Source organism: Equus asinus, chromosome 21, assembly GCF_041296235.1.
Source record: "Equus asinus isolate D_3611 breed Donkey chromosome 21, EquAss-T2T_v2, whole genome shotgun sequence".
In the NCBI taxonomy this organism is placed as follows: domain Eukaryota; kingdom Metazoa; phylum Chordata; class Mammalia; order Perissodactyla; family Equidae; genus Equus; species Equus asinus.
In genome coordinates this window covers 99008968-99029483 of record NC_091810.1, presented here as the reverse complement: position 1 = coordinate 99029483, position 20516 = coordinate 99008968, and the positions used below count along the sequence as shown (strand labels likewise).

At 41.7% G+C, this 20516-nt stretch overlaps 1 protein-coding gene across 1 annotated transcript; it reads right to left on the bottom strand.

Moving 5' to 3' along the window:
- Positions 1-234: 234 nt before the first annotated feature.
- LOC106824896 (vomeronasal type-2 receptor 1-like) lies at positions 235-19525 on the bottom strand. Its single transcript, XM_070492423.1, has 6 exons — positions 19284-19525; positions 15362-15653; positions 12186-13058; positions 6779-7009; positions 2678-2801; positions 235-1217 (listed from the first exon to the last, which is right to left on the bottom strand). Exons 1-6 carry the CDS (start codon positions 19523-19525, stop codon positions 235-237), a joined length of 2745 nt encoding a protein of 914 aa, XP_070348524.1.
- Between the last annotated feature and the right edge of the window lie 991 nt (positions 19526-20516).

The following is a 20516-nucleotide window of genomic DNA, read 5'->3' as shown; positions in this document are numbered from 1 at the left end:
CCAAAGTGTTATGAAGTGTTCTAATGAAGCGGTGTCCAGTTTCAATAGTAACAGGCGTTCTGACTCATGATGAGTGATATCTGAGAGTATGAGATCTCATACACCATACTAAAACTTCACAACCAGGACCCAGATCCTCAATGTCACTCCAGAGCGTCAGGCAGCTGCTACAGGAGCAGGTGGAAAGGGGATGCTGAACCATGTCACCACGGCAGCTGGAGGGCACGTGTAAGCCTAGTCGTCCTCAACAGTTGATGCCATGGTATTGTTGAGCTCACTGCTCACAGACGCTAAAGTTGGTTGGATGCTCTTATCTATAGTCAAGACTCTTCCACCAACAAGTTCATGAGTGTTCCTCTCTGGCCTCAGCAAGATAATGAAGCACTTGGGAGCAAATATACAACCCAACAAACCATAGCTGGATGCCAAGATTGCAAATATTTCCACAGCCACTTTGAACTTGCCTTTGGTGCTCAAGTAGGCAGGAACAAAAGAGATCCAGATGATGAAAAAGACCAGCATCCCAAAGGTGATGCATTTTCCTTCATAGTAATTGTCCGGCAACTGGCGAGCCACAAAGGTTGTGAGAAAGCATAGCGAAGCCAGGAAGATATCAATCCCAAACATAGAGCATAAAAATTCTATAGAACCTTCAGTGCATTCCAGAATGATCTTTGTGTTTTGAGATTCCATGTTCTTGAAGGCGCTTGGGGGTTCCAATACCAAGTAGGCTGTACATATACCAATCTCAACTAGAACAGAAATTAGCACAATGATTTTCTGATAAAGGGGACGGATGGATATAAGTCGGGTTTTGGATCTGGAAATTCTGTAGGCTAAGAACAGTGAAATAGTCTTTCCAAGAATGCAAGACAGGCAAAGAGAAAATCCCATTGCCAGGGTAACCTGGCGGGCCCTGCAGGACCAGTCGTACGGCTTGCCAATGAAAAGCACGGAAGACAACAGTGTGATGACAAGCGAAACCTGGATGAGAAAGCTTAGCTCCCGGTCATTGGCATTCACAAGCGGAGTGTGCCTGTACAGCACATACACAACTGTGACTGCCAAGACCACAAGGGCCCCGAAGATGGAGAGAAGGACAAGTGTGAATCCCAGGGCCTCATCATAAGCAAGGAACTCCACCTCTTTCAGCACACACTTGTTCTTCTGTGCATTTGACCAGTAGTCTTCACCGCATTGCTCACACTCTCTTTGACCTAGTGAACAGAGAACAGAGGACTGACTGCAGGGAAACTCAGTTATCCCCTTCAGCCGTGAATAGTCCAGAGCAGCCAAAGGCCTAGTACAGGACTCACTGAGATCCCCTTATATAGAATATATATAATATCTCCCAAAACGCAGTGATGAAACGTTCTTAAAGTGTGCAGCTAATCTTACAGATAGAGGGTTATTTTCAGTCTTGGAAATTCAGTCTCCCTTCTTGGTTCAGCCTTTCCTGCATGGGCCTTTCTCAGTAAGATGCCTCATCCTTCTCTTCCAATTATCTAACTGAGCAGAGAGGTGTGCAGCCTCATGAACCCAAGAACAAGCCACGGGTGATTTCCCATATATGAGAAAATCAGGCTACTAAGGTGAAAAATCAGGATTGTGACACTGATAAGTTGATTAAAATACAAGGGTTCTCAGTCTTCCATTCAACCTCACCCCGTCCTACTGGAGAGGATTTGTCTTAGCCCACTCAGCTTTGCCCTCCCCACCCTCCAGATGTAGATTTGAGAGAATAGGTAGAGAAGGACTGAGGGAAACGAAAATAGCCACACGTTGACCAAGGTTGAGGAAAGATTCATGGCATTTAGCTGGGTGAAGGCTCCGAGGCAGAATATTGGGACATAAGAAAAAATGAGATGAGTTTGTGGTAGGTTATGAAACGAATCTCTTTAATGTTCTTTGAAAGATGCAGGTAAAGATTGGAATTCCCTCTAGATGTCTTCTGACTGCTGGACTGGACTTTGCTCAATGTGACTGTGCAGAGACAGGGCCACGACGGGGCCAGAGAGTTGTTCAGGTTACATTGTAGTTGTTTTCCATTTGGGGAAAATTTTACATTTTAAAATTCTCTTTTAAATAAATGGCTGTTGGGGGCATTTTGGCAAAAAGCAAGTAAAATTTGTGTTATCTCTAACGGAAATAAGAGAGAAAAATAAACCTGGTCCAACATGCTGCCCGAGGAGAAGCACACAAAGCTCGGCTCCAGCCCTTGGCACCAGGGGCAGCAGTCCAGCAGGCTGAGTGGTTGTGGCACAGAGCTCTGGATCTTAGAGCTCCAAATTAGAGATCATCGCGTAGAACATAGAACTATAATCCACTCTTTTTTCCAACATGAACATAACTAATGTTTAACCTATTCCAGAAATTGAAATAATCTTAAATACTTTTATGAATCCATTCATTTATATTTCACATTTCATATATTTCGTTTGTATTTTCCTCTCCTAAATTCATGGTTACAGGTCTTTTTCCAACTGTAGCAGCTTTAGACCTGAAATCCAATATTACGGTTTTTTTAGACAGGACATCCAATAGTTTGGTGGATTACAATGATTTTTGTTATAAGTTGTTTACATCTATTTACAAAGAAGGTCCCCAAGGCCTTCTTTGCTGAAACGTGTTTAACCCAATTATATTTTAGTATCAATGAAAAAACGACCATCTCTACCTGGTTCCCGCGACACGTGTCCATCAGCACACGGGATGCAGTAGAAGCAGCATGCTGGCTCCCCCTGACGAATCCCCTTCCGGGTCCCGGGACGACACACGTCAGCACACACTGAATAGGGAACCTGACAGAGACAAACACACCACAGGTAACAAAGCCCTTTTGTCGCCACCACTTGTGAGGCTGAGAAAGTTCTCATCCGGATTTCTGCGGAAGATTTATAGTATCTTGGGAAACCCAGGACAGCTGGGCGAGGACAGCAGACAAAGAGAAAAACAACATGGAGAGCCTGGAGAGGAATTTTGCTAAAAGTCCTGTGGTCGATTCTAGAAACGCAAAGATAATCCTAATGCTAATCTTTCTAACCTTGGGGACTCAGACCAGGCCCCATGTCCATGGGACTCTGAGGAGAGGACAATTTGACAAGTCTGTTCCTGCTTGGGGACCTGCACCCCAAAAATCATCTTGCGAGCCTGAAAAAGATTTTTTCTCAGCAGGGTCATCCCAACACAGTCTGAATGTCAAAAACATGTCACCCAGGATCCACACAAATGAAAAATGAAAGATCTGTCCCATGGGAAAATTGGGAAAAATGAAAAATGGACCAGCACAGCAGTGGAATCACTTCTCGCAAAAAGAGTTGAGAAAGCTCAGTGGAAAACACAGGCCTCCCTTTACATTCTTCGTGGAGCACACTGTGAACCCCAGGATAAATGCAAGGTTCGTAAATCTGTTTACATCTTAATGTAAAGGAGGAGTTTCCTATCTAAAAGGGAGATAAAATGTTTTTCCCATTAAGCAAAGATTTCTTTTGGAAAGTGAATAATCACTTTTATATTTCTTTTGGAAATCAGTATTTTCCTATGTTGAGTTTTCCAGGATAAATCTGAATTAGATAACGATAGAAAATGTGGGAAAGCTCTGATCTCAGTTATGGTCTGTAACGTTACTGAAGCATGTATTGCTACACAGAGCAGACAGGCTTCCTATAAGGTGTGAGTGTGTGCGTGCATGTGTGTGTGTGTGTCTGTACGTGTGTGTGTGTCTGTGCATCATCACAGAATGAACGAGGCTCCCTCTCCTGAGCCGGTCTTCTGACAAGAGTTCTCCATATAGACATCCTTGAAAAACAGCACGAACAATGAGCTGATAACTTTCCGTCCCATCCCTTCCTTCTCAGCACTCAGTCTAGCTTCCCACTCACTGCAATGTCTCTTGCCACCTCTGACAGCTTTTCCTCCAGCCACATCTCCCTGGTCTCTTGTCCACGTCTTGATCAGCCCTCCTTGGATTGCAGGCTCCCTTGGCTTCCACTGGGCCCTTCATTTCCTTTCTTGGTCCTCCTTCCTCCACCTTCATCATCACTGTGGCATTTTTCTGGGTTTGATCCTTGATCCTCTGCTTTTATCTCAATATAAAGCAGCTCATTCGTTCTCTTGTCTTTGACAAGCACCTCTACATAAGAACTCCCAAATCTTGACTCTAACACCAACCTTTCCCACCTGACCACTAATTCCATATCCTAAACTTCTAACTCATCCCTGTTTGAGATTCCACCATCACCTCAAATTCAACATGTTTAAAACCATCCCCATTATCCTGATTCCTCCCCGCAAGTTCCCCGTTTCTGTCACTGACGCCACCATTCTCACCTATCATCTCCAAACTTATCTTCTATTACTTGCCTACATATAGCCTCTCCTTCGCTCAGGTCCATCTGCTCACCAACTCCAGACTCAGTTTACCATGAGTAAAATCATGCCTTATACCATCCACTAATTGTTGATGTAGGACACTTCCAAGTGCAGAGTCTCAGCAAATCCAGCAGATTCTACTCTTTTCCACTGTATCCCACCAGTTCCATCCATTTGCGACTTGGCTGACAGAATGATCCTTTAAATCCTGAGCTAGATCGTGACTCTCCTCTATCAAGACTTTTCCCTGCCTTCCCGTTTCCACTCAGTGTAAAAGCCAAAGGCTTTCAATAGCCAACAAGGGCCCACGTGGTCTAACCCTCTCTGGCCTCTCTTATCGCCTCTCCCACTACTCTTGCTCTCTCCCACTCTGCAGGTGACACTGACCTCTTTGTTATTCTTCCCAAATGCCAGGCATTCTCTTGCCTCAAGCCTTAGAAGTTACTGTTCCCTCAGCTGGAATGTTCTTCCCCTAGATAATTCCTGGATGAACTTCCTTTTAAGATTTTATTCAAATGTCACCCAGTGAGGCTTTCCCTGACCACACATGTGAAATGACAATACAACACTCCCCCGACGCTCCCCATCTCAGTCCCTGCTACGTTTTTCTCCCCAACATTGTCATCCTTTATATACTATATAATTTATCTAACCGTTTATTGCCTATTTCCTCCCATTGAAATGTTAGTTCCACTAGGCAGGGGTTTGTTCTGTTTAGTACACTGACATACCCCAAGTTCCTAGAACAGTATCTAGCACAAATAATATTGTGCTCAATAAATATCTGCTCAATCGATAACTAAGACTGTGAGCACCGTGAGGGCAGTGGTCCTTTTGCAGTGCTTAACAGAGAGGTGGACCATGGCAGATGCTTAGTAAGTTTGTATGAATTGCATTCTAACTGATTTCACTATACAGATATAACCCCAATTTTAATAAAGAAGATGAGAAAAATAAAATTACTATGCTGTAACAAACATTATTAAAATCGAAATCTGTGACTACATTTTACCATTTTTCCGTCAATTTTTAGTAGAACGAGCCTTGTATATACAAGCTGCAGCATCCTCTCTATTTTCATGCAAACCTTATATTGAGCACCTGTGATGTGCCTGGCCCTGGAATACAGAAGCACAAAGTCTCAGCCCCACTCGGTGAGAGAGCTCGGGACAAGGAGAACAGTTTGTACTCTGAGCCTCGGGCAGCTCCATCCTTCTGCAGCAATGGTGTCCAACACAGGAACCCCTGGCCATGTGGCTGTTGAGTACTTGGAATGTGGCTAATGTGACTAAGGAACTAAATTTTTAGTTTTATTTCATTTTAATTAATTTAAATTTTAAAAGCTACATGTGGCTAAGGGCTACTGTAATTAGACAGAACAGCTTTAGGTCAAAGAAATAAAATGCAGAAGAGAGCTGTGGTCCCTACAGTGGCAAACACTGATAGGCTGTTTTATTTTTGTATGCTGCCATGACGTACTCAAGAGCTGCTTAGGATGAGCCAAGAAAGGGAGGAATGTGAGTGTGTGTGTGTACACGTGTGTGGGAATGCTTGTGTAAGTATGTGTGAGTCTGTATATGTTTATTGCTGCCCATGGAAAGCAGAGAGGAAAAAAAAGACAAGAAGAGAGAGAAAAAAGATGAAAGTGTCTGGCACAGCACAGGAGCTCAGAAATCTTACTTTTCTGGTCACTTGTTCTTACGTCCTTTCCCAGCATAATTGGAAAGGCTGTTTGGGGATCTCAGATCTCAGGCCAAAAGGGCCACACACACATACAACCAATAAGCAGAAGAATTCTGTAACACAGCACTTAAATACGTATTCAGGTACTACAATTAAATTTTCTCAGAAAAGCACTTAGAGATGTGCAAAAATATCTCGACTAGACATTTAAAATTAAAAACATAAATAGATATGAAACTGGAAGAAATGGAAAAAAGTTCATTTTACTGAAGGAAACTCTTTTTTCTTCAAAAAATTTCAGAAATTAAGATAAAAGTCACAAGGCATTCAAAAACATATATCTTTGAGTGAAAACTTAATAAGGGGTATTGAATAAAGGCAGGAAAGCAACCAAGAGAATAGGGATTAAATAAAGAAAAAGGCAAAAATGATCAGAGAGAAAGTGCTTAAAATGGAAGATAGACAAAAGAAATCAAACATATGGACAACTGAAATACTTGAAGAAGAAAAACAAAATAATAGAACTAATATTTAAAACTACAACCCAAGAAAATGTTCCAAAAACAAAATCTCTGAATCTCTATATAGAAAAGATATTTACTGTATTTGGGAAAGTTGACTTGGAATGGCCAGCTCTAGGTGTCTGATATTCCATAGTGCCTGAACCAGTATGGAAATGCAATACTCTGCGTATATAAACAAAATAAGACGTCAGAGTACCAACCTCTGATGACTCAGTGTTCCAAAATATCGTTGCATTCTTTCTCATCACGAGTTCAAACTTAGAGTCTGTGAATGTGTATTCTCCAATCTTCACAAAGGCAACTTCTCCATTATCATCCAATTGCCAGTTTAGGATATCATAGTACCCCCTACTCACGTCTCCATTTTCATCCGTTTCTATTGTCATTCCATTATGGGTTGTAAACTTAATGTTCTTCAGATAGTACATTAACTAGAAAACAAGGGAGGGAAAAGCAATTTGTAAAAATTCTATTGCCCAGAAAACAGAGTTTATAAAGAGTTTATATCTTTGTTTATAAAAGAGTTTATATCTTTGCTGCTTAATACAACAACTTCTAGCTACAGGTGACAATTGAAACTTGAAAGTTGGCTGGCCAAATAGAGATAGGCTGTGAGTGTGAAACACACAATGGATTCAAAGACTTAATTTTTAAAAATGTAAACTATCTCAATAATAATTTTGCATTATTATTTTTATGTTATATCTTCATGATTATGACTACATGTAAAATATTATTTGGGGTTGAATAAAATATATTAAATTTAATTCCATCTGTTTCTTTTTATTTTTTTAATCTGGTGACTAGAAGATTTTAAATTACCTGTGTGACTCGCACATTTCTACTGGACAGCACAGACCTGTACTATGGCATAGTGGTGCCTAATATTCCCGATATCTGCATATCTGGGCAGAGAGGATATTTTAACTTCCCTCCTAGATTTCTTCCACTTTTAGGTACTGGTCTACTCCCACACAAACACTCCTTTCCCTACATGTCAGGTGCTAGAGATATGAAAATCAACGTGATCCACTCCCTACCCTTGCAAAGCTCACGGTCCAGTGGAAAGGCCAGACAAACAGGCACTGAGGGTAAGACTCGATGTACTCTGTGTTGCTGTTGTGGACAGAACGTCGAGTGGGCATGGATGAGGGAGCGGCTGACTAACCGCCTTAGGAAAATTAGAATAGGTTTCCCCAGGAAGTGGCCATGTGAGCTGGGTTTTAAAAAATTCATAGGAATTTGCCTGAGAAATACTGGGGACAAGGAGATTATAAGCCAAGAGAATAACACGTGGGATAAGGTGTGCCAAAGGGGCCATGGCCAAGAGCATAACGGGGGATGGAGCTGGTTGTGCACCGGCAGAGTGGTTTTGTGGACGGCAGTGGGAGCCCCTGACAAAATAAATACCTCTCTTACTCTTGCCTCACATGGCCAATCTGAGCTTGGGTAAGAGCACATCTTCTTTAGTAGGAGGGTAACCAGTCTGCAACAGGCTATATCCTGTGTCCTTGGTCTTTGTCAGCACCACATGCTGGGCCTATGGTTCCCAAACAGAGGGTCCAGTCCAGTCCCTAATCCTCAACAAATAAAAGAGGCCACACAACAGAGTGTAGAAGACCCTGAGTTGTGGTGTCTGCTGATCTGGAGTGAAGTTTTGGCTCTGCCAAATGTCATGACCTTAGGCGAGTCATATATTCTAACTAAGCATTAGTTTCTTTTTCCTTTTTTTTTTTTTTTGCTGAGGAAAATTTGCCTTGAGTTAACACCCATTGCCAACCTTCCTCTTTTTTTGCTTGAGGAAGATTAGCCCTGAACTAACACCTGTGCCAATCTTCCTCTATTTTGTATGTGGGTCACCCCCTCAGCATGGCTGATGAGTGGTAGGTCCACACCTGGGATCTGAACCCATGAACACACGCTGCCAAAGTGGTACACGCAGAACTTCATCACCACACCATGGGGCCGTCCCCTAAGCATTAGTTTCTTGGTCTGTAAAAAGAGGAAAATTACTCCTGCCCTGTCTCTGACATAGGGCTTAAGGCACTACAAGTGGAAGCCTCAGGGCATCCTGACACCAAGGTAAGTGTTCCACCACCACCAGGGCCACTCCAGGTCGCTGGTCCTCTTAGCTCTCCGTCTCCCTCCTCCACTGTGTGCTCTTCTCAGCCAACATGGAATCTGCATCAGAGTTCACAGCAGCGTGACTTTTATTGACAACTCCATTAGGGAGAGGCATTTTTTTTCTTTCCCTATCTTCAGAAGAGTCAAGCAAAGAAATTTTCAAAGGCTGCCCATCCCTGACCGTTCTCCAGAGCAACATTTCCATAACCCACCTGTACATCATTATTGGCTGGGAGGACAGTTCCCTACCACCTAGGCATGCAAAAGATTCAGAAATGCCCAAATAAACCACAAGAGTGAAGGGATTTTACCAAAGTATATATTCTGACCAAGCCTGCTCATGGAGTAAGCTGAGAAGAATGAGGACAGAGTGCATTGTCATCTTGGTTTTAAATAAATCAAAATTTTCACTTTGATACATTTGACAAGAGATTTTCACATATTGAGGTATACGGGGTAACTATTCAAGTTCAAAACTGATTTGGCTTGAACTAAAAAGCCTGAGTTACGGTCTATCAAATATACATTGTACATCCGCTTAACCATGAAAGTAAAGAATGCCCTCTCTTAAGATGAGAATGCATACTTCCCCTCCTATGCCCTATTGGTGCTGCCCCATTAGTCCCATTCCCTACATCGGGGTCCTGTCAACCTGCTAGTTTGCAACAGTATACCTCTTTGAAACTTTGATGAATACGTATTCTGGGTGTGTTTAATGTATGTTCTTTCTTCTAAAACAATATAAAGCTGTACTGAAAACCATGCTTCTGAATGCTTTCTTCCTTTCTGGAAAAGGCCTTCCCCAGGTTATAATCCTCAGTTTGGCTCAAGTAAGACTCGCCTTATCTCTCTTATCTATGGAATGGTTATTGGTTATTTTGTGTCAACACATTTAGGAGGCACTCTTAAATGCTAATAATCCTCTCTACTGTGAGGTCTTGCTTTTCACAGTTTTAAATACAGGGTCAAGGAGCCTGAATCCCGTCATGGACATATCCACCAACATTCACCTGACACTGTGTGCCCTTGATTCTCCCTAAAGACTTCTCTGCAATCCTAATATGTATCTGATGCTCTTTGAGTAAATTTAAATTATAAGATTGAAATGTTTAAATAATAAATTAAAGTGTTGTTATTTACCACGGAAAAGGATCCTTTTTATTACAAAAGAAGTACCCAGAGCATTTCTTTCAAAATAAAGGAAGCCCCCTATGGCATTTCATATACAACTTAATTTCTCGTTCTGAATTTACCACAACTTCCCCAGGACCAATGAACACACCTAGTGCTCAGATCTTGGTTTCTAAATTCCATTCTCCTGTAAATAGAACCAGGACTCTTTGGAGAAATGGCTGACTACGGGACTGTGGCAGAGAAAGCACAAGATGATCCTCGAACATCTTTGGATTCCAAAAAGTAAGGGGGTGCTCAGAAATTATAGGGATGTGTCAAAAGGAAATAGGAGCCAGCTCAAAAGAGATTCCAATGGTCAAATATGAGAAATTTTAAGCAGCAAAATAAATAATGATAGTTATGGATTATTCTACTCATAGAAAAGAAATAAATATGAGCCCATATGGATATGAGTAAACCAGTGGAGGAGAAGTAGAATCCCACTTAATAAATACAGAAGGAATGAGGGAAATAAGAAGTCCCTGCTTTTTAAACAACACAGTAAAAGTTGTTTCAGGCAAGAGTCATCATCAATGTGCTAAAATTTGTGGGCAAAAGCATGATAAGAAACAGAAGATTTTCAGAGCCTCAAAATATTGTCCCACAAGATAATCATTAATTACAAAGGGAAACACAGTAACTTTACAATGGAAAATATGGTGACATATGGTAACTAAGTATCACCAATAATGAGACATAAGGACATTATGCATCTCCTCACATGAGGCATAGAAAACATACAACATGACTTCTATAGTAGTCTTGCCAAAAACACGTAATCTCAATGTAATCATGAGAAAACATTAGACAAACCCAAACTGAAAAACGCTCTGAAAATAGCCAGTACTTACTAAAAGTATGAAGGTCATGAAAAACCAGGAAAGAATAAAGAACTGCCATAGCTTGGAGGAGACTAGAGAGATGAACTGATGAGGATCAAGGCTGCCCCAGGGAGATAAGCCCAAGGTATCCTGCCCAACATACCGATCTATATCATCCTCCAGGAAGCATAGAACATCCTGACCTGACCCTACCTGATGCTTGTCCAAAGTTATAGGACCACCCAATAATCAGACCCCACCTGTACTAATACCGTTTTAACAACTTTTTTACATGATCTTCCCTTTATCTTGTAAAGAAATAACTCACATATTTATGCCTTATAAGTTTAGCCCTAACCCTCAGCACATTGCAGCTCTTTACTACCCATGGGTCCTGTCCCCATGTTGCAGTTCTTACTGCCCATGGGTCCTGTCCCCATGCTATTCTCTGAATAATGGAGCACTACTGCCAGATCTTGAGAGTCCGAGAAATCTTTCTTTCAACTCCTCTGCTCGCCGAGTCCACATCAGCACGACTAACTGTGCTGTAGGATCTATTTAAAAATGAAAATGAACGTGCAATGGTTCCAGCCAACGCGGGCTCTGCTGAGAGTGACAAGCAATTTGGTGTTGCTGAGTGCTGAGGGTCATGGAAGAAGCAATGAAATCAGAGATGCTGACAGTGCCAGACCAGGGATGCTCATGCTTTATCCTTTACAGGTGGGAGGGGAGGTGCCAAGGGATGCAAGCAGATGAGCACTCTGAGTAGGTGTGTGTCTTGGTGAGACCGTTAGTGCTACAGTGTCCTGACATGAATTGCTGGGACATCAGACCTGAAACAGGAGGTGTGAGAGCCAATCTCCAAGATAGCCCCAATAATCTTCACCTCCTGACCTTCATGCCCTTGCATGGCCTTCCCACACTTCATAAAAACTACAGATTCCAGTTTCCCTTGCAGCTAGATGTGATCATATAACTAAATCCTGGCTAATGGCATGTAAGAGGAATTGTATGTAATTTCTAGGAAATATCCTTAAATGAAGGGATACACCTCTCTGCTCTTTCTCCTTCCGGCTGGTTAGAGTGTGGAATGATGGTTGAAGCCCAAGCAGCCATTGGAGATTATGAGGTGAACCCTCATGTTGAGGATGGTGAAGCAACAAGGTGGAAGGAGCCTGGACTCCTAAATCACTCCTTCAGTCCCAGAATGCGAACCTCTAAACTTCATTTATGTGAAGGAAAAAAATCCTATCTTGTTTAAGGCACTGTTTTGGGAGGATTTCCAATCATTCACAACAAATTTAATAACAACTCTTTTAACAAATGGTAATTTAAAAACAACCATTTAGATCACATGTGCGAGCCATTCTTTCAGGTGATAAAACCACGTCTATTAAGTACAAAAGCAAATCAATGGTTTTAACAGTACAAATTCTTTTGATGTCAAACTATATCATGAGGTAAAACAAACACACAAACAACAACTTACCTGCCAAGGCTCAAAGTCAGGTATATACGCACAGGTGTTTCCGAAAACATATGGCCCACGTCCTTCTTCACATCTACTGAGGTGATCCAGGGCGTAAGCCATAAAATACACAGCTTGCTTGACATTGTTTGTGATTCTTAGCTGAGACACATCCAGATAAGTATTTTTAAGGTCTTCCAACTTCTCCTCTCCTGTACAGAATTTATCAGACATGGCGTGTAACCTGTCGTCTTTACCGGTCATGTTCACTCTGTGATCAACATGGTAGGGAACACTACTATTGGGCCAAGTACAGTTAAAAGCAGTTTGCCAGAATTCAATGGTCAGGACATCATTTGGATCCTTGCTAGGATGCACGTCATAAAGAAACTCTTTTAGTCCTGGTATATCAGCTCTTGGTATTGCAAATCCAATACTTCCACCAAAATATGGGAAATATTCAGGCTTTGCAATGAGAGCTGAGGTAATCCATGCTTCACTTGCTATCCATGTTCTGTCAGTTATGTTGTGGAAAACAATTTCCAGCACAAAAGGACTGAGGTCAATATCAGACGCATAAAGCACAACGACTCTGGCCGTGGAGTTCTTTACAGCATCAATAGCTCTTCGCATTTTCTCATAGGAATAGACTTTGGGAATGATTTCAGAGAAGGCAATACAGAGGTTGACACTCTCTATTTTTTCCTTAAAAATTTTTACTCCATATTTTCCATAATCATCATCAGCTGCTATCGTGCCTATCCAGACCCAACCGAAGTGTTGGATGAGTCTGACCATGGCCTCCGACTGGACCTTATCACTGGCAACCGTGCGAAGGTAACTCGGAAACTGGTATTTGTCACTGAGAACTGAGCAGGTAGAGGCATAACCCACCTGCAATTGAAAATATTCATGCAGCTATTAAAAAACAACAGCCAAATCTCAAATTACACAATCTCTGAATACTTTTATTGGAGAGGGAGGGAACATAACAACGGATCTCCCCTTTATTCTCACATCTTTCCATAGACAAAAGGGCTTCTCCTCCCCTCCCTGCTCAGTGGGTGGGATGGTTGGAACACTTTGGGCCTCCCTGTCCACCCTTTTCAGACCCTACCTGAAGAGAACTGGAGGAGCTCATTATCAAGAAGATGACATTCAATGCACCAATTTCACAGGTGGGATCACAGCAAAGGGCAGGTCATCTGCCCTTCCATCCACTTTCTTCAGAGACTAGGTGGTGAGTCAAGCCATCCAGGCTCCTTCTCAGGTCTAACTTCTCATCCACACAGATGATGGAGTAAGTGGACTCACAGTCTCTCTGGCAGGCCCAGTTCTCTCTCTCTCTCTCACTGTCTCTCTCTCTCTCTCAGGGTGTGTCTTACCACCACCACCACTTTCCCTCCTTCTCTCCTCTTCTCTTTCCTTGTTTCTCTCTGCCAGGACTCCTGAGTATTTAGGTCCTAAGACTTAGACTGAGAAAGACGGTAGGAAGCTCCACAGCAACCTCGGTCGAAGTCATGTTCTCCCACCAAGTTACTAGAAGCCCTCGTTTTATAGGCACTTGTCTCAATAAATGAAGAGGTACTTCTTTCTCATTTTACCAGTGATCCTTGTGTGTATTTTCCATCAGTGAGAACTTAAGAATTCAGTCCTATGAATTCTTGATAGTCTTACATGCATTTCTGCTGTACCTTATCTTCAACCTCACTGACTCTACAACGAAGAACGTGTCACGTTCTCCCCTAATCCATCCCATGTTATTAATGCATCGCCTCAATAGGACCGCCTCTATTGTAGTTCCGTAGTTCCATGACTGTCAATTCCTTCATAAGTGACAGAATGTTCTTAATTTCTCTTTTCTCAACTCTTTGTCCTATTCTTACTCCATTAGCTTAATTTAAATTCTTCTTTGGAAACTCATATTCAGCAACATCGTGGAAGCCATATGTAGGAAAGAATCTCATTTAGGAAACAGATTCTGATTTTTAAATCTGGTTTCATAATTAAACAGTGTAAGGTCGTGGACAAGTTACTCAAAACTTCTGAATCTGTTTCCCCACAAGTAAAATCAGGATAATGATATCTACATCTTGAGTATATTAAGTATACTAAAGTATAATCACTATATTATAATGAATATTATACTGATTATATATAATATATATGTTATATATTATAATGACCTAACATACTCAGTATATTAAATGAGAAAACAACTGTGAAAGTATCTGTCACCAAGAAGCTTTTTCTTTTACACTCTTTTGAGATTCACTACAAGGACGTGATTGAGAAAATTTATCCAGATGTTTCAGGCTGGTGCCTGGACCACAGCTGGCATTTGGTGGGAGATGGAGCTCACAGCAGCAGCGGTTTGTCTGAGCTGGATGAAGCCCACACCTAAGGTGTCAGCTGCATCACCTGACCCCTCCTCTCGGTTCCGTCTCCCAGTACTTTCTTATTTCTCCTAAATTTGGATTTGCAGCTTTTTAAGAAATACTATGTAATTGCTACTTTTACAATTATTTCAAAATCTCCCATTACTTCAGTAACACAAACAGGTTTAATCATCATTCATATTAATAAGTCCTGACTATTGATACTTTAATGACCCATCCTTAGAAATAATTATAGTGCTTTATTTATATTATCTTAATAATCCATTCTTCTTAATATCACCTATTCTTATGTTGAAACATGTCACAGTCTCTGAATTTAAAATACTCTGTAAAGTTAGCATCCAAAAACTCTAGCTATCTTGTGAGATTCCCAGGCTCATTTCAAAAGGCCATGATAATCTGCATTAATACAGGACAGAAACAGAATGAGTTCCTTATAGCACCTATGAACCGACCGACCAGTATTTCTCCGTCACCTACTCTGCACTTCACTGAGGGCTACAGAGGTAGTGCCTAGTCAGATGTCAGCATACAAACCACTGGGTCACAACCTCAAGTCAAATATTAAGGCAGGATCCTGAGGATTTCAGACACAGAAGAGCCTGAAGTCGCCTCTCGGTAGGCGTCAAGTCCCTCCTGCTGCAGCTGCTGAGCCGTCAAGGCAGCAGGATCACCCCCCTGCCCATTCGCCTCTGCGACTTACCCCCCCTCAGCTGAGCACCCGCTATTTGCTGCAATTTCCACAAACACACTTGTGTTTCTTTTTAAGTTAGTGCCAAGCACAGTATTCTGAGATACCTGAGGTAAATAATACAGCCCTAGAATTCTTGAAGCAGCAATCGATAAAGACGACCCGCCTGCTCCAACAACTCCCGCCAGAAATGCTCCAGTGCCGTTTCTGAAATTGGGCTTGTTTTCTTCCTGCCCCGTAAGGAGTACCAAAGCAGCTTCCACAGATTTGGAGATGGTGAAACAGGTGTCAAAGATCTGATAGCCCAAAGTGATGTTGGGCAAAATATCCTTCCTCTCGTTAATCTCCTTGATGGTGTGGATCATGGTTTTCATCCAGCGGAATCCTCGAAAATTAAACCTGAAAAGGAAATAGCTTTGGTAAGGCCTTAGTCAGTGGGGGGAATCTTTGATTTGTTTGGGTTGGAAAGCGTCTTTTTGGACATTTCCTTGCTCTATGTATCTTTCATATGATATAATCTCCCCAAACTGCTGATTATCTCTTTTCACAAAAATATTCTTAAAATCATAATTCCCTCCACTACGCAGAGCACCCAAGGGCCCCTCGCACATCTTCCCCATTCACTGCAGGTGCCTGCTGCCACGAGTCTCCTTTCCTCCCTACCTCCCTATGGGTTTCTCTTGTTTTCTTCTGGACATTAATTGTAAATACTTATGATAGGACTACACAAAAGCAATACATAAAATTTCCATATACTATGACTTTAATTACATAATTTTCCTGCTGTGATTTGATTGATAAGGTTGAGAGATTTTTTAATTGAAAAACGCCTCCTTCCTGCTACTCTCACATACAACCATGAAGAGCCTCCTTCTTCCTGTTCCCCGGCCGTTAAAGCAGAAGAGAGTTCTGCAGTCCATCACCATGTTTTTTCCAACTCCTTCTCCATTAAAAACATAGTCTATTCCCAATTCTCTTTATTTCTTCCCAGTTTTAACCAAACTTTAACCTATGTGAAAACAAGACCCTGAGGAGTTTTTTCTCTTAAATAGTATCTAACTCCATACTTTCTACTCAATAAATATTTTTGGAATTATCTAATAACAACCAGCCCTGTGGGCAGATTAGGTTTTTCCTCCAGTCTCTTTAATTTGGTTTTTAGTTTAGTTTAGCTTTGATTCTCATTTAATATGTAGTTATTGAGTCCGCTGGTGCTGGACACTGTAGACACAAGAGTAAATAAGACAGGCGCTGCAGAGTCTCGGCAAAGAAACAGCAGAACAGCCAAGCGATGGAAGCCCACAGTGACAAACACAGTGACAGGAGAAGTGTGGGCATGGGGTACAAAGGACGGCACCTTGCCCTGAGGATTCACAGCCAAGCTGATGCTCCAGGACACCGTGGAAACAGGCAGATGCGCAGGCAGAGGGCGCGGTGTGTGAAGGCACGACAAGAGATCATGAGAGGGTCCAGGAGAGGAAAGCCCAGCACGGTCGGAGGACAGGGCAGGAGGGTGTGCACAGGGAAGAGAGTCTGCAGAACCGGAAGGGCCAGAACATGAAGGGCTTCCTCATCCTCAGACAGTTGCCTCTAAATTACATGGAGGCAACATAAAGTGGCATATACATTTTTAAAATAAATGTAGCAATATCGTTTTAAGTTAATATAACAATACATTTCAAGAGCTAGAAAAATGTTCACCTCCTTTCAATCAATAATTCTACCCCTGAATTTAGCTGAAAGAACTGTTCTTCCCAAAGGAAAGACTATGTCTGCCCTAAACTGTGCACTATAGAACTATTTATAATACTAAAAAACCAGAAAGAACTTACATGCTCAGCAATAATAAATTATGATACATTGACGATGGGAACATTTTCCATACATAAAAAACTATAATTAGAGAAATTACACAGCAGCATGCATATAATAAGTGAAGCAGATAACATGCAAAGTTATTTCCATACTGTAATTAAAACTGCCTATAAGTTCTATGAACATCTGGATGAGTATCAACAGGGAACACTTTCAAATGAGCACAGGGTGGGATGTGGGGCGATTTTTCTTTCATTCATTGACTTCCATTATGATCGTCACATTATTGTTGTACAATGTATACCTCTGTTTCCCCAGAAAATTTCTCTAAATCTTAACTTTGTTTAGATCAACCACAAGAATTAAAATATTCTCTTCCCCCTTCCATTTCGCTGTCTCTCTCTTCTCTGAACAAATTTTTCAAAATAATAGAAAAGTCTTCCTCTTCCACACACTTTAGCTGATGGCCAACCAAAACTAGTATCTCATTAAAATTGTGAGTCTCAGAACATGCTTCCTCAAACTCCAACTTGAACTTCTCAATCAGTTATAGATAAAGGTTAATGATGCCAAAATGAAATTACTATCTGCTTAGATCTGGCTCGGCTCATGAATACCACCTAGGTCAGGCCTCTCTGAGGACTCACCCACTGGGAGGGAAAGCTGCACCGTGTGGAGGAGCATTAAGAGGCTGCAAGAACTTTGGGGTTGCGTACATATAGGAGGAAACTGTTGACAGTCATGGGTGAAAATGAATTATGTAGTTCTAATTTTGAAGAAAATATATCAAAAAATTTTAAATATGGAATTTTATTAGTATCCAAAGTATACAGATATATTTGGGAGGAACTAAAGTGCTGGGGAAAGTTCTAGCTTTCTTTTCTATTTATTTATTTACTTATTTATTTATTTATGAGGAAGATTAGCCCTGAGCTAACATCTCTGCCAATCTTTCTCTACTTTATATGTGGGATGCCACCACAGCATGGTTTGATGAGCAGTATGTAGGTCCACACCGGGACCCAAACTAGTGAACCCCAGGCCACCAAAGTGGAGCGTACAAACAAGCGCTGTGTCTCCATGCCGGCCCCGGGTTCCAGCATAAAGATGAACAATTTGGGTCTCAGTCAAAGGCTAGGAGGAAAGTAGAATACCCACAGTGCGTTGCATTGCCGACCCACATTCAGAACAAGGAATTGCTTTTTAGATGCCCTAGACCACATGGAACAAATTTCATACAACATATCAAGAAGCAGAATGTCATCAGACTTCTGAGCAGCAACACTGAAAGTCAGAAGACACTGAAGAAATCCTTTCAAAGACTCCTCAGGCTTCAAGTTAAAGTGAAGATGGGGTAAGCAACACCACCCTATCTCTCCTCTGATTACAATTAAAATCCCTGGACAGAACATAAGAAGCAACTATCAGATCTCTCTGAAAGTTAAACGAGAACATGTGAAGCAGACAGGGAAATCCAAATATCCCTGACACAGTGAATTATTTTTTAAATTGGGTGTACTCACTTCTCACCACCATTTCAACCACAGAGGATATGTCAAATCGTTTTTTTAATGAATTTTTAATTTACTAATTAATTTACTATTAATTAAATGAACTTTAATTTTTAAGATTATTTTTATTAGAAATATGTATATTGGCTTTTCCACTTAACCTTGCTAAGAAGATAACCTTCAGAAGTTCTAATGAAGGGTGAAGAACCAGCTGAGTGATTCCATTTACAAAATATGAATGTACTACATCACGACAAACTCTGGTTTTCGTTTTATATTATTAGGAATTGAATAAGTAATGTCTTGTCAGAGTACAGATTCTGATTCAGCAGATGTGGAATGCAGCCTGAGATTCCACATTTCTAACAAGCTCTCAAGAGATGCTGATGCTGCTGGTCCACAGACCACCCTCTGAAGAGCAACACTCTATATCACATAAAACTTGCCTTCTTTCCTTCTGAGGCACAGAAGTAGGAAAGGACCCACTTGAGACCAAGCTTTTCTTGTTTCTAAGCAATCCTGGAATGTCCACCTTGGAGAAACTGAGGCCCAGAAATAGGAGGTACCTCTCCTGAGTCAGAGAAACAGTGTTGGAGTCAGGCTAGCATCACGGCTCCGGTTCCAGACTCTCACCCCACACCCAACACTCCTTCACCCCACCACCTGTGATTGATGTAGAAAGAAGACAAAAAGAAAGGCTTACCCTTCACATTTTGCTGATACTGGCTCCAAAACAGACTCATTTGCTGGGATGGTCCTGGAATGAATATCAAACAGTCCTCCAATAACAAGTGAATGGTTTTTGGCATCTACATACCCATTCAAATCAAACTTGCCCAGCAACCGACAGGTCTGTTCTTCTGTCTCTTCTTTGCCTTTGATGCCTAATTCAGCCCATAAAAAAGCAAGAAACCCTAAAACCAAGCATTTCTTTCTGCTAGCCATTTTAATAGGGTGAGTTTGGGGGAAATGACCAGTGTTACAAGTTTTAATGAGGCACCCTGCTAGAGTGTCACAGCGAGTGTGTGCATGCCACATCCCAGTGGACTCAGCTTGCCACTACTTGCTACATAATTGTCACACCTCAATCAATCACAGAGCCTCACAGTCACCTGCAATTTATGGATCTGGACTAAGAACCTCATAAATATCTCTTTTATACTTAGCAATAATATATGACGACATAATACTGGGTTTTGAGTTTAAAACACCGTCATTTCATTTAGTAGAAATTGTCCCTGTCGTCAGCCTCAGTCATTCTCACTCAGCCACCCTGTGGAAGCTGCTCTTGCCCCAAAGGTGAGGAAGGGCATCCCGCTTCAGCACAAGGCGACAGCAGGCCAAGCTCTCTCCTCAGGGTATAGAAAAAGTCAAGGGGACAAGCCACCAGGATCCGGACCAGAAGACATCATTCTGAGTCTATTTCTTCCCCTTGTATTAGTGGAATGGTGGGAAATCACTTAATTTCTGTGCCTCAAGTTCCTCATCAGTGTCTAGGATGATCATAAGCCACCCTAGAGAAATTTTTTAAAACCCATAAGAGTTCAAGGAACATTTTCTTTAACCTCCTCTTCAAGGCAGTGTTATCCTCGGCTCACTCTGCTGACTTTGTCACTGGTTCAGGCATGAATCCCTGAGAACCTTTGGATTCTTTCCTGAGAATCCCTCTCCCGCCTTTCTAGCGAGGCCCTTCTCAGAGACGTATCCCCATCTCTTTCTCCAGGTCACCTCGCCATGGAGTCCCAGTCTCCCCATCTCCCCCTTTGCGCCTTCTCAAACATCTCCCCTTGGAGCATAAATTCAGAGCATTTTCAGAACACTATCCAGTTACACGTATCAGGAGCCTGAAAAGGTGTAGACCCTTTGATCAGGTGATTTTACTTCTGAGTATTTTTCTCAAAGAAGCAACAGAGACCCACATAAACATGACGTATAA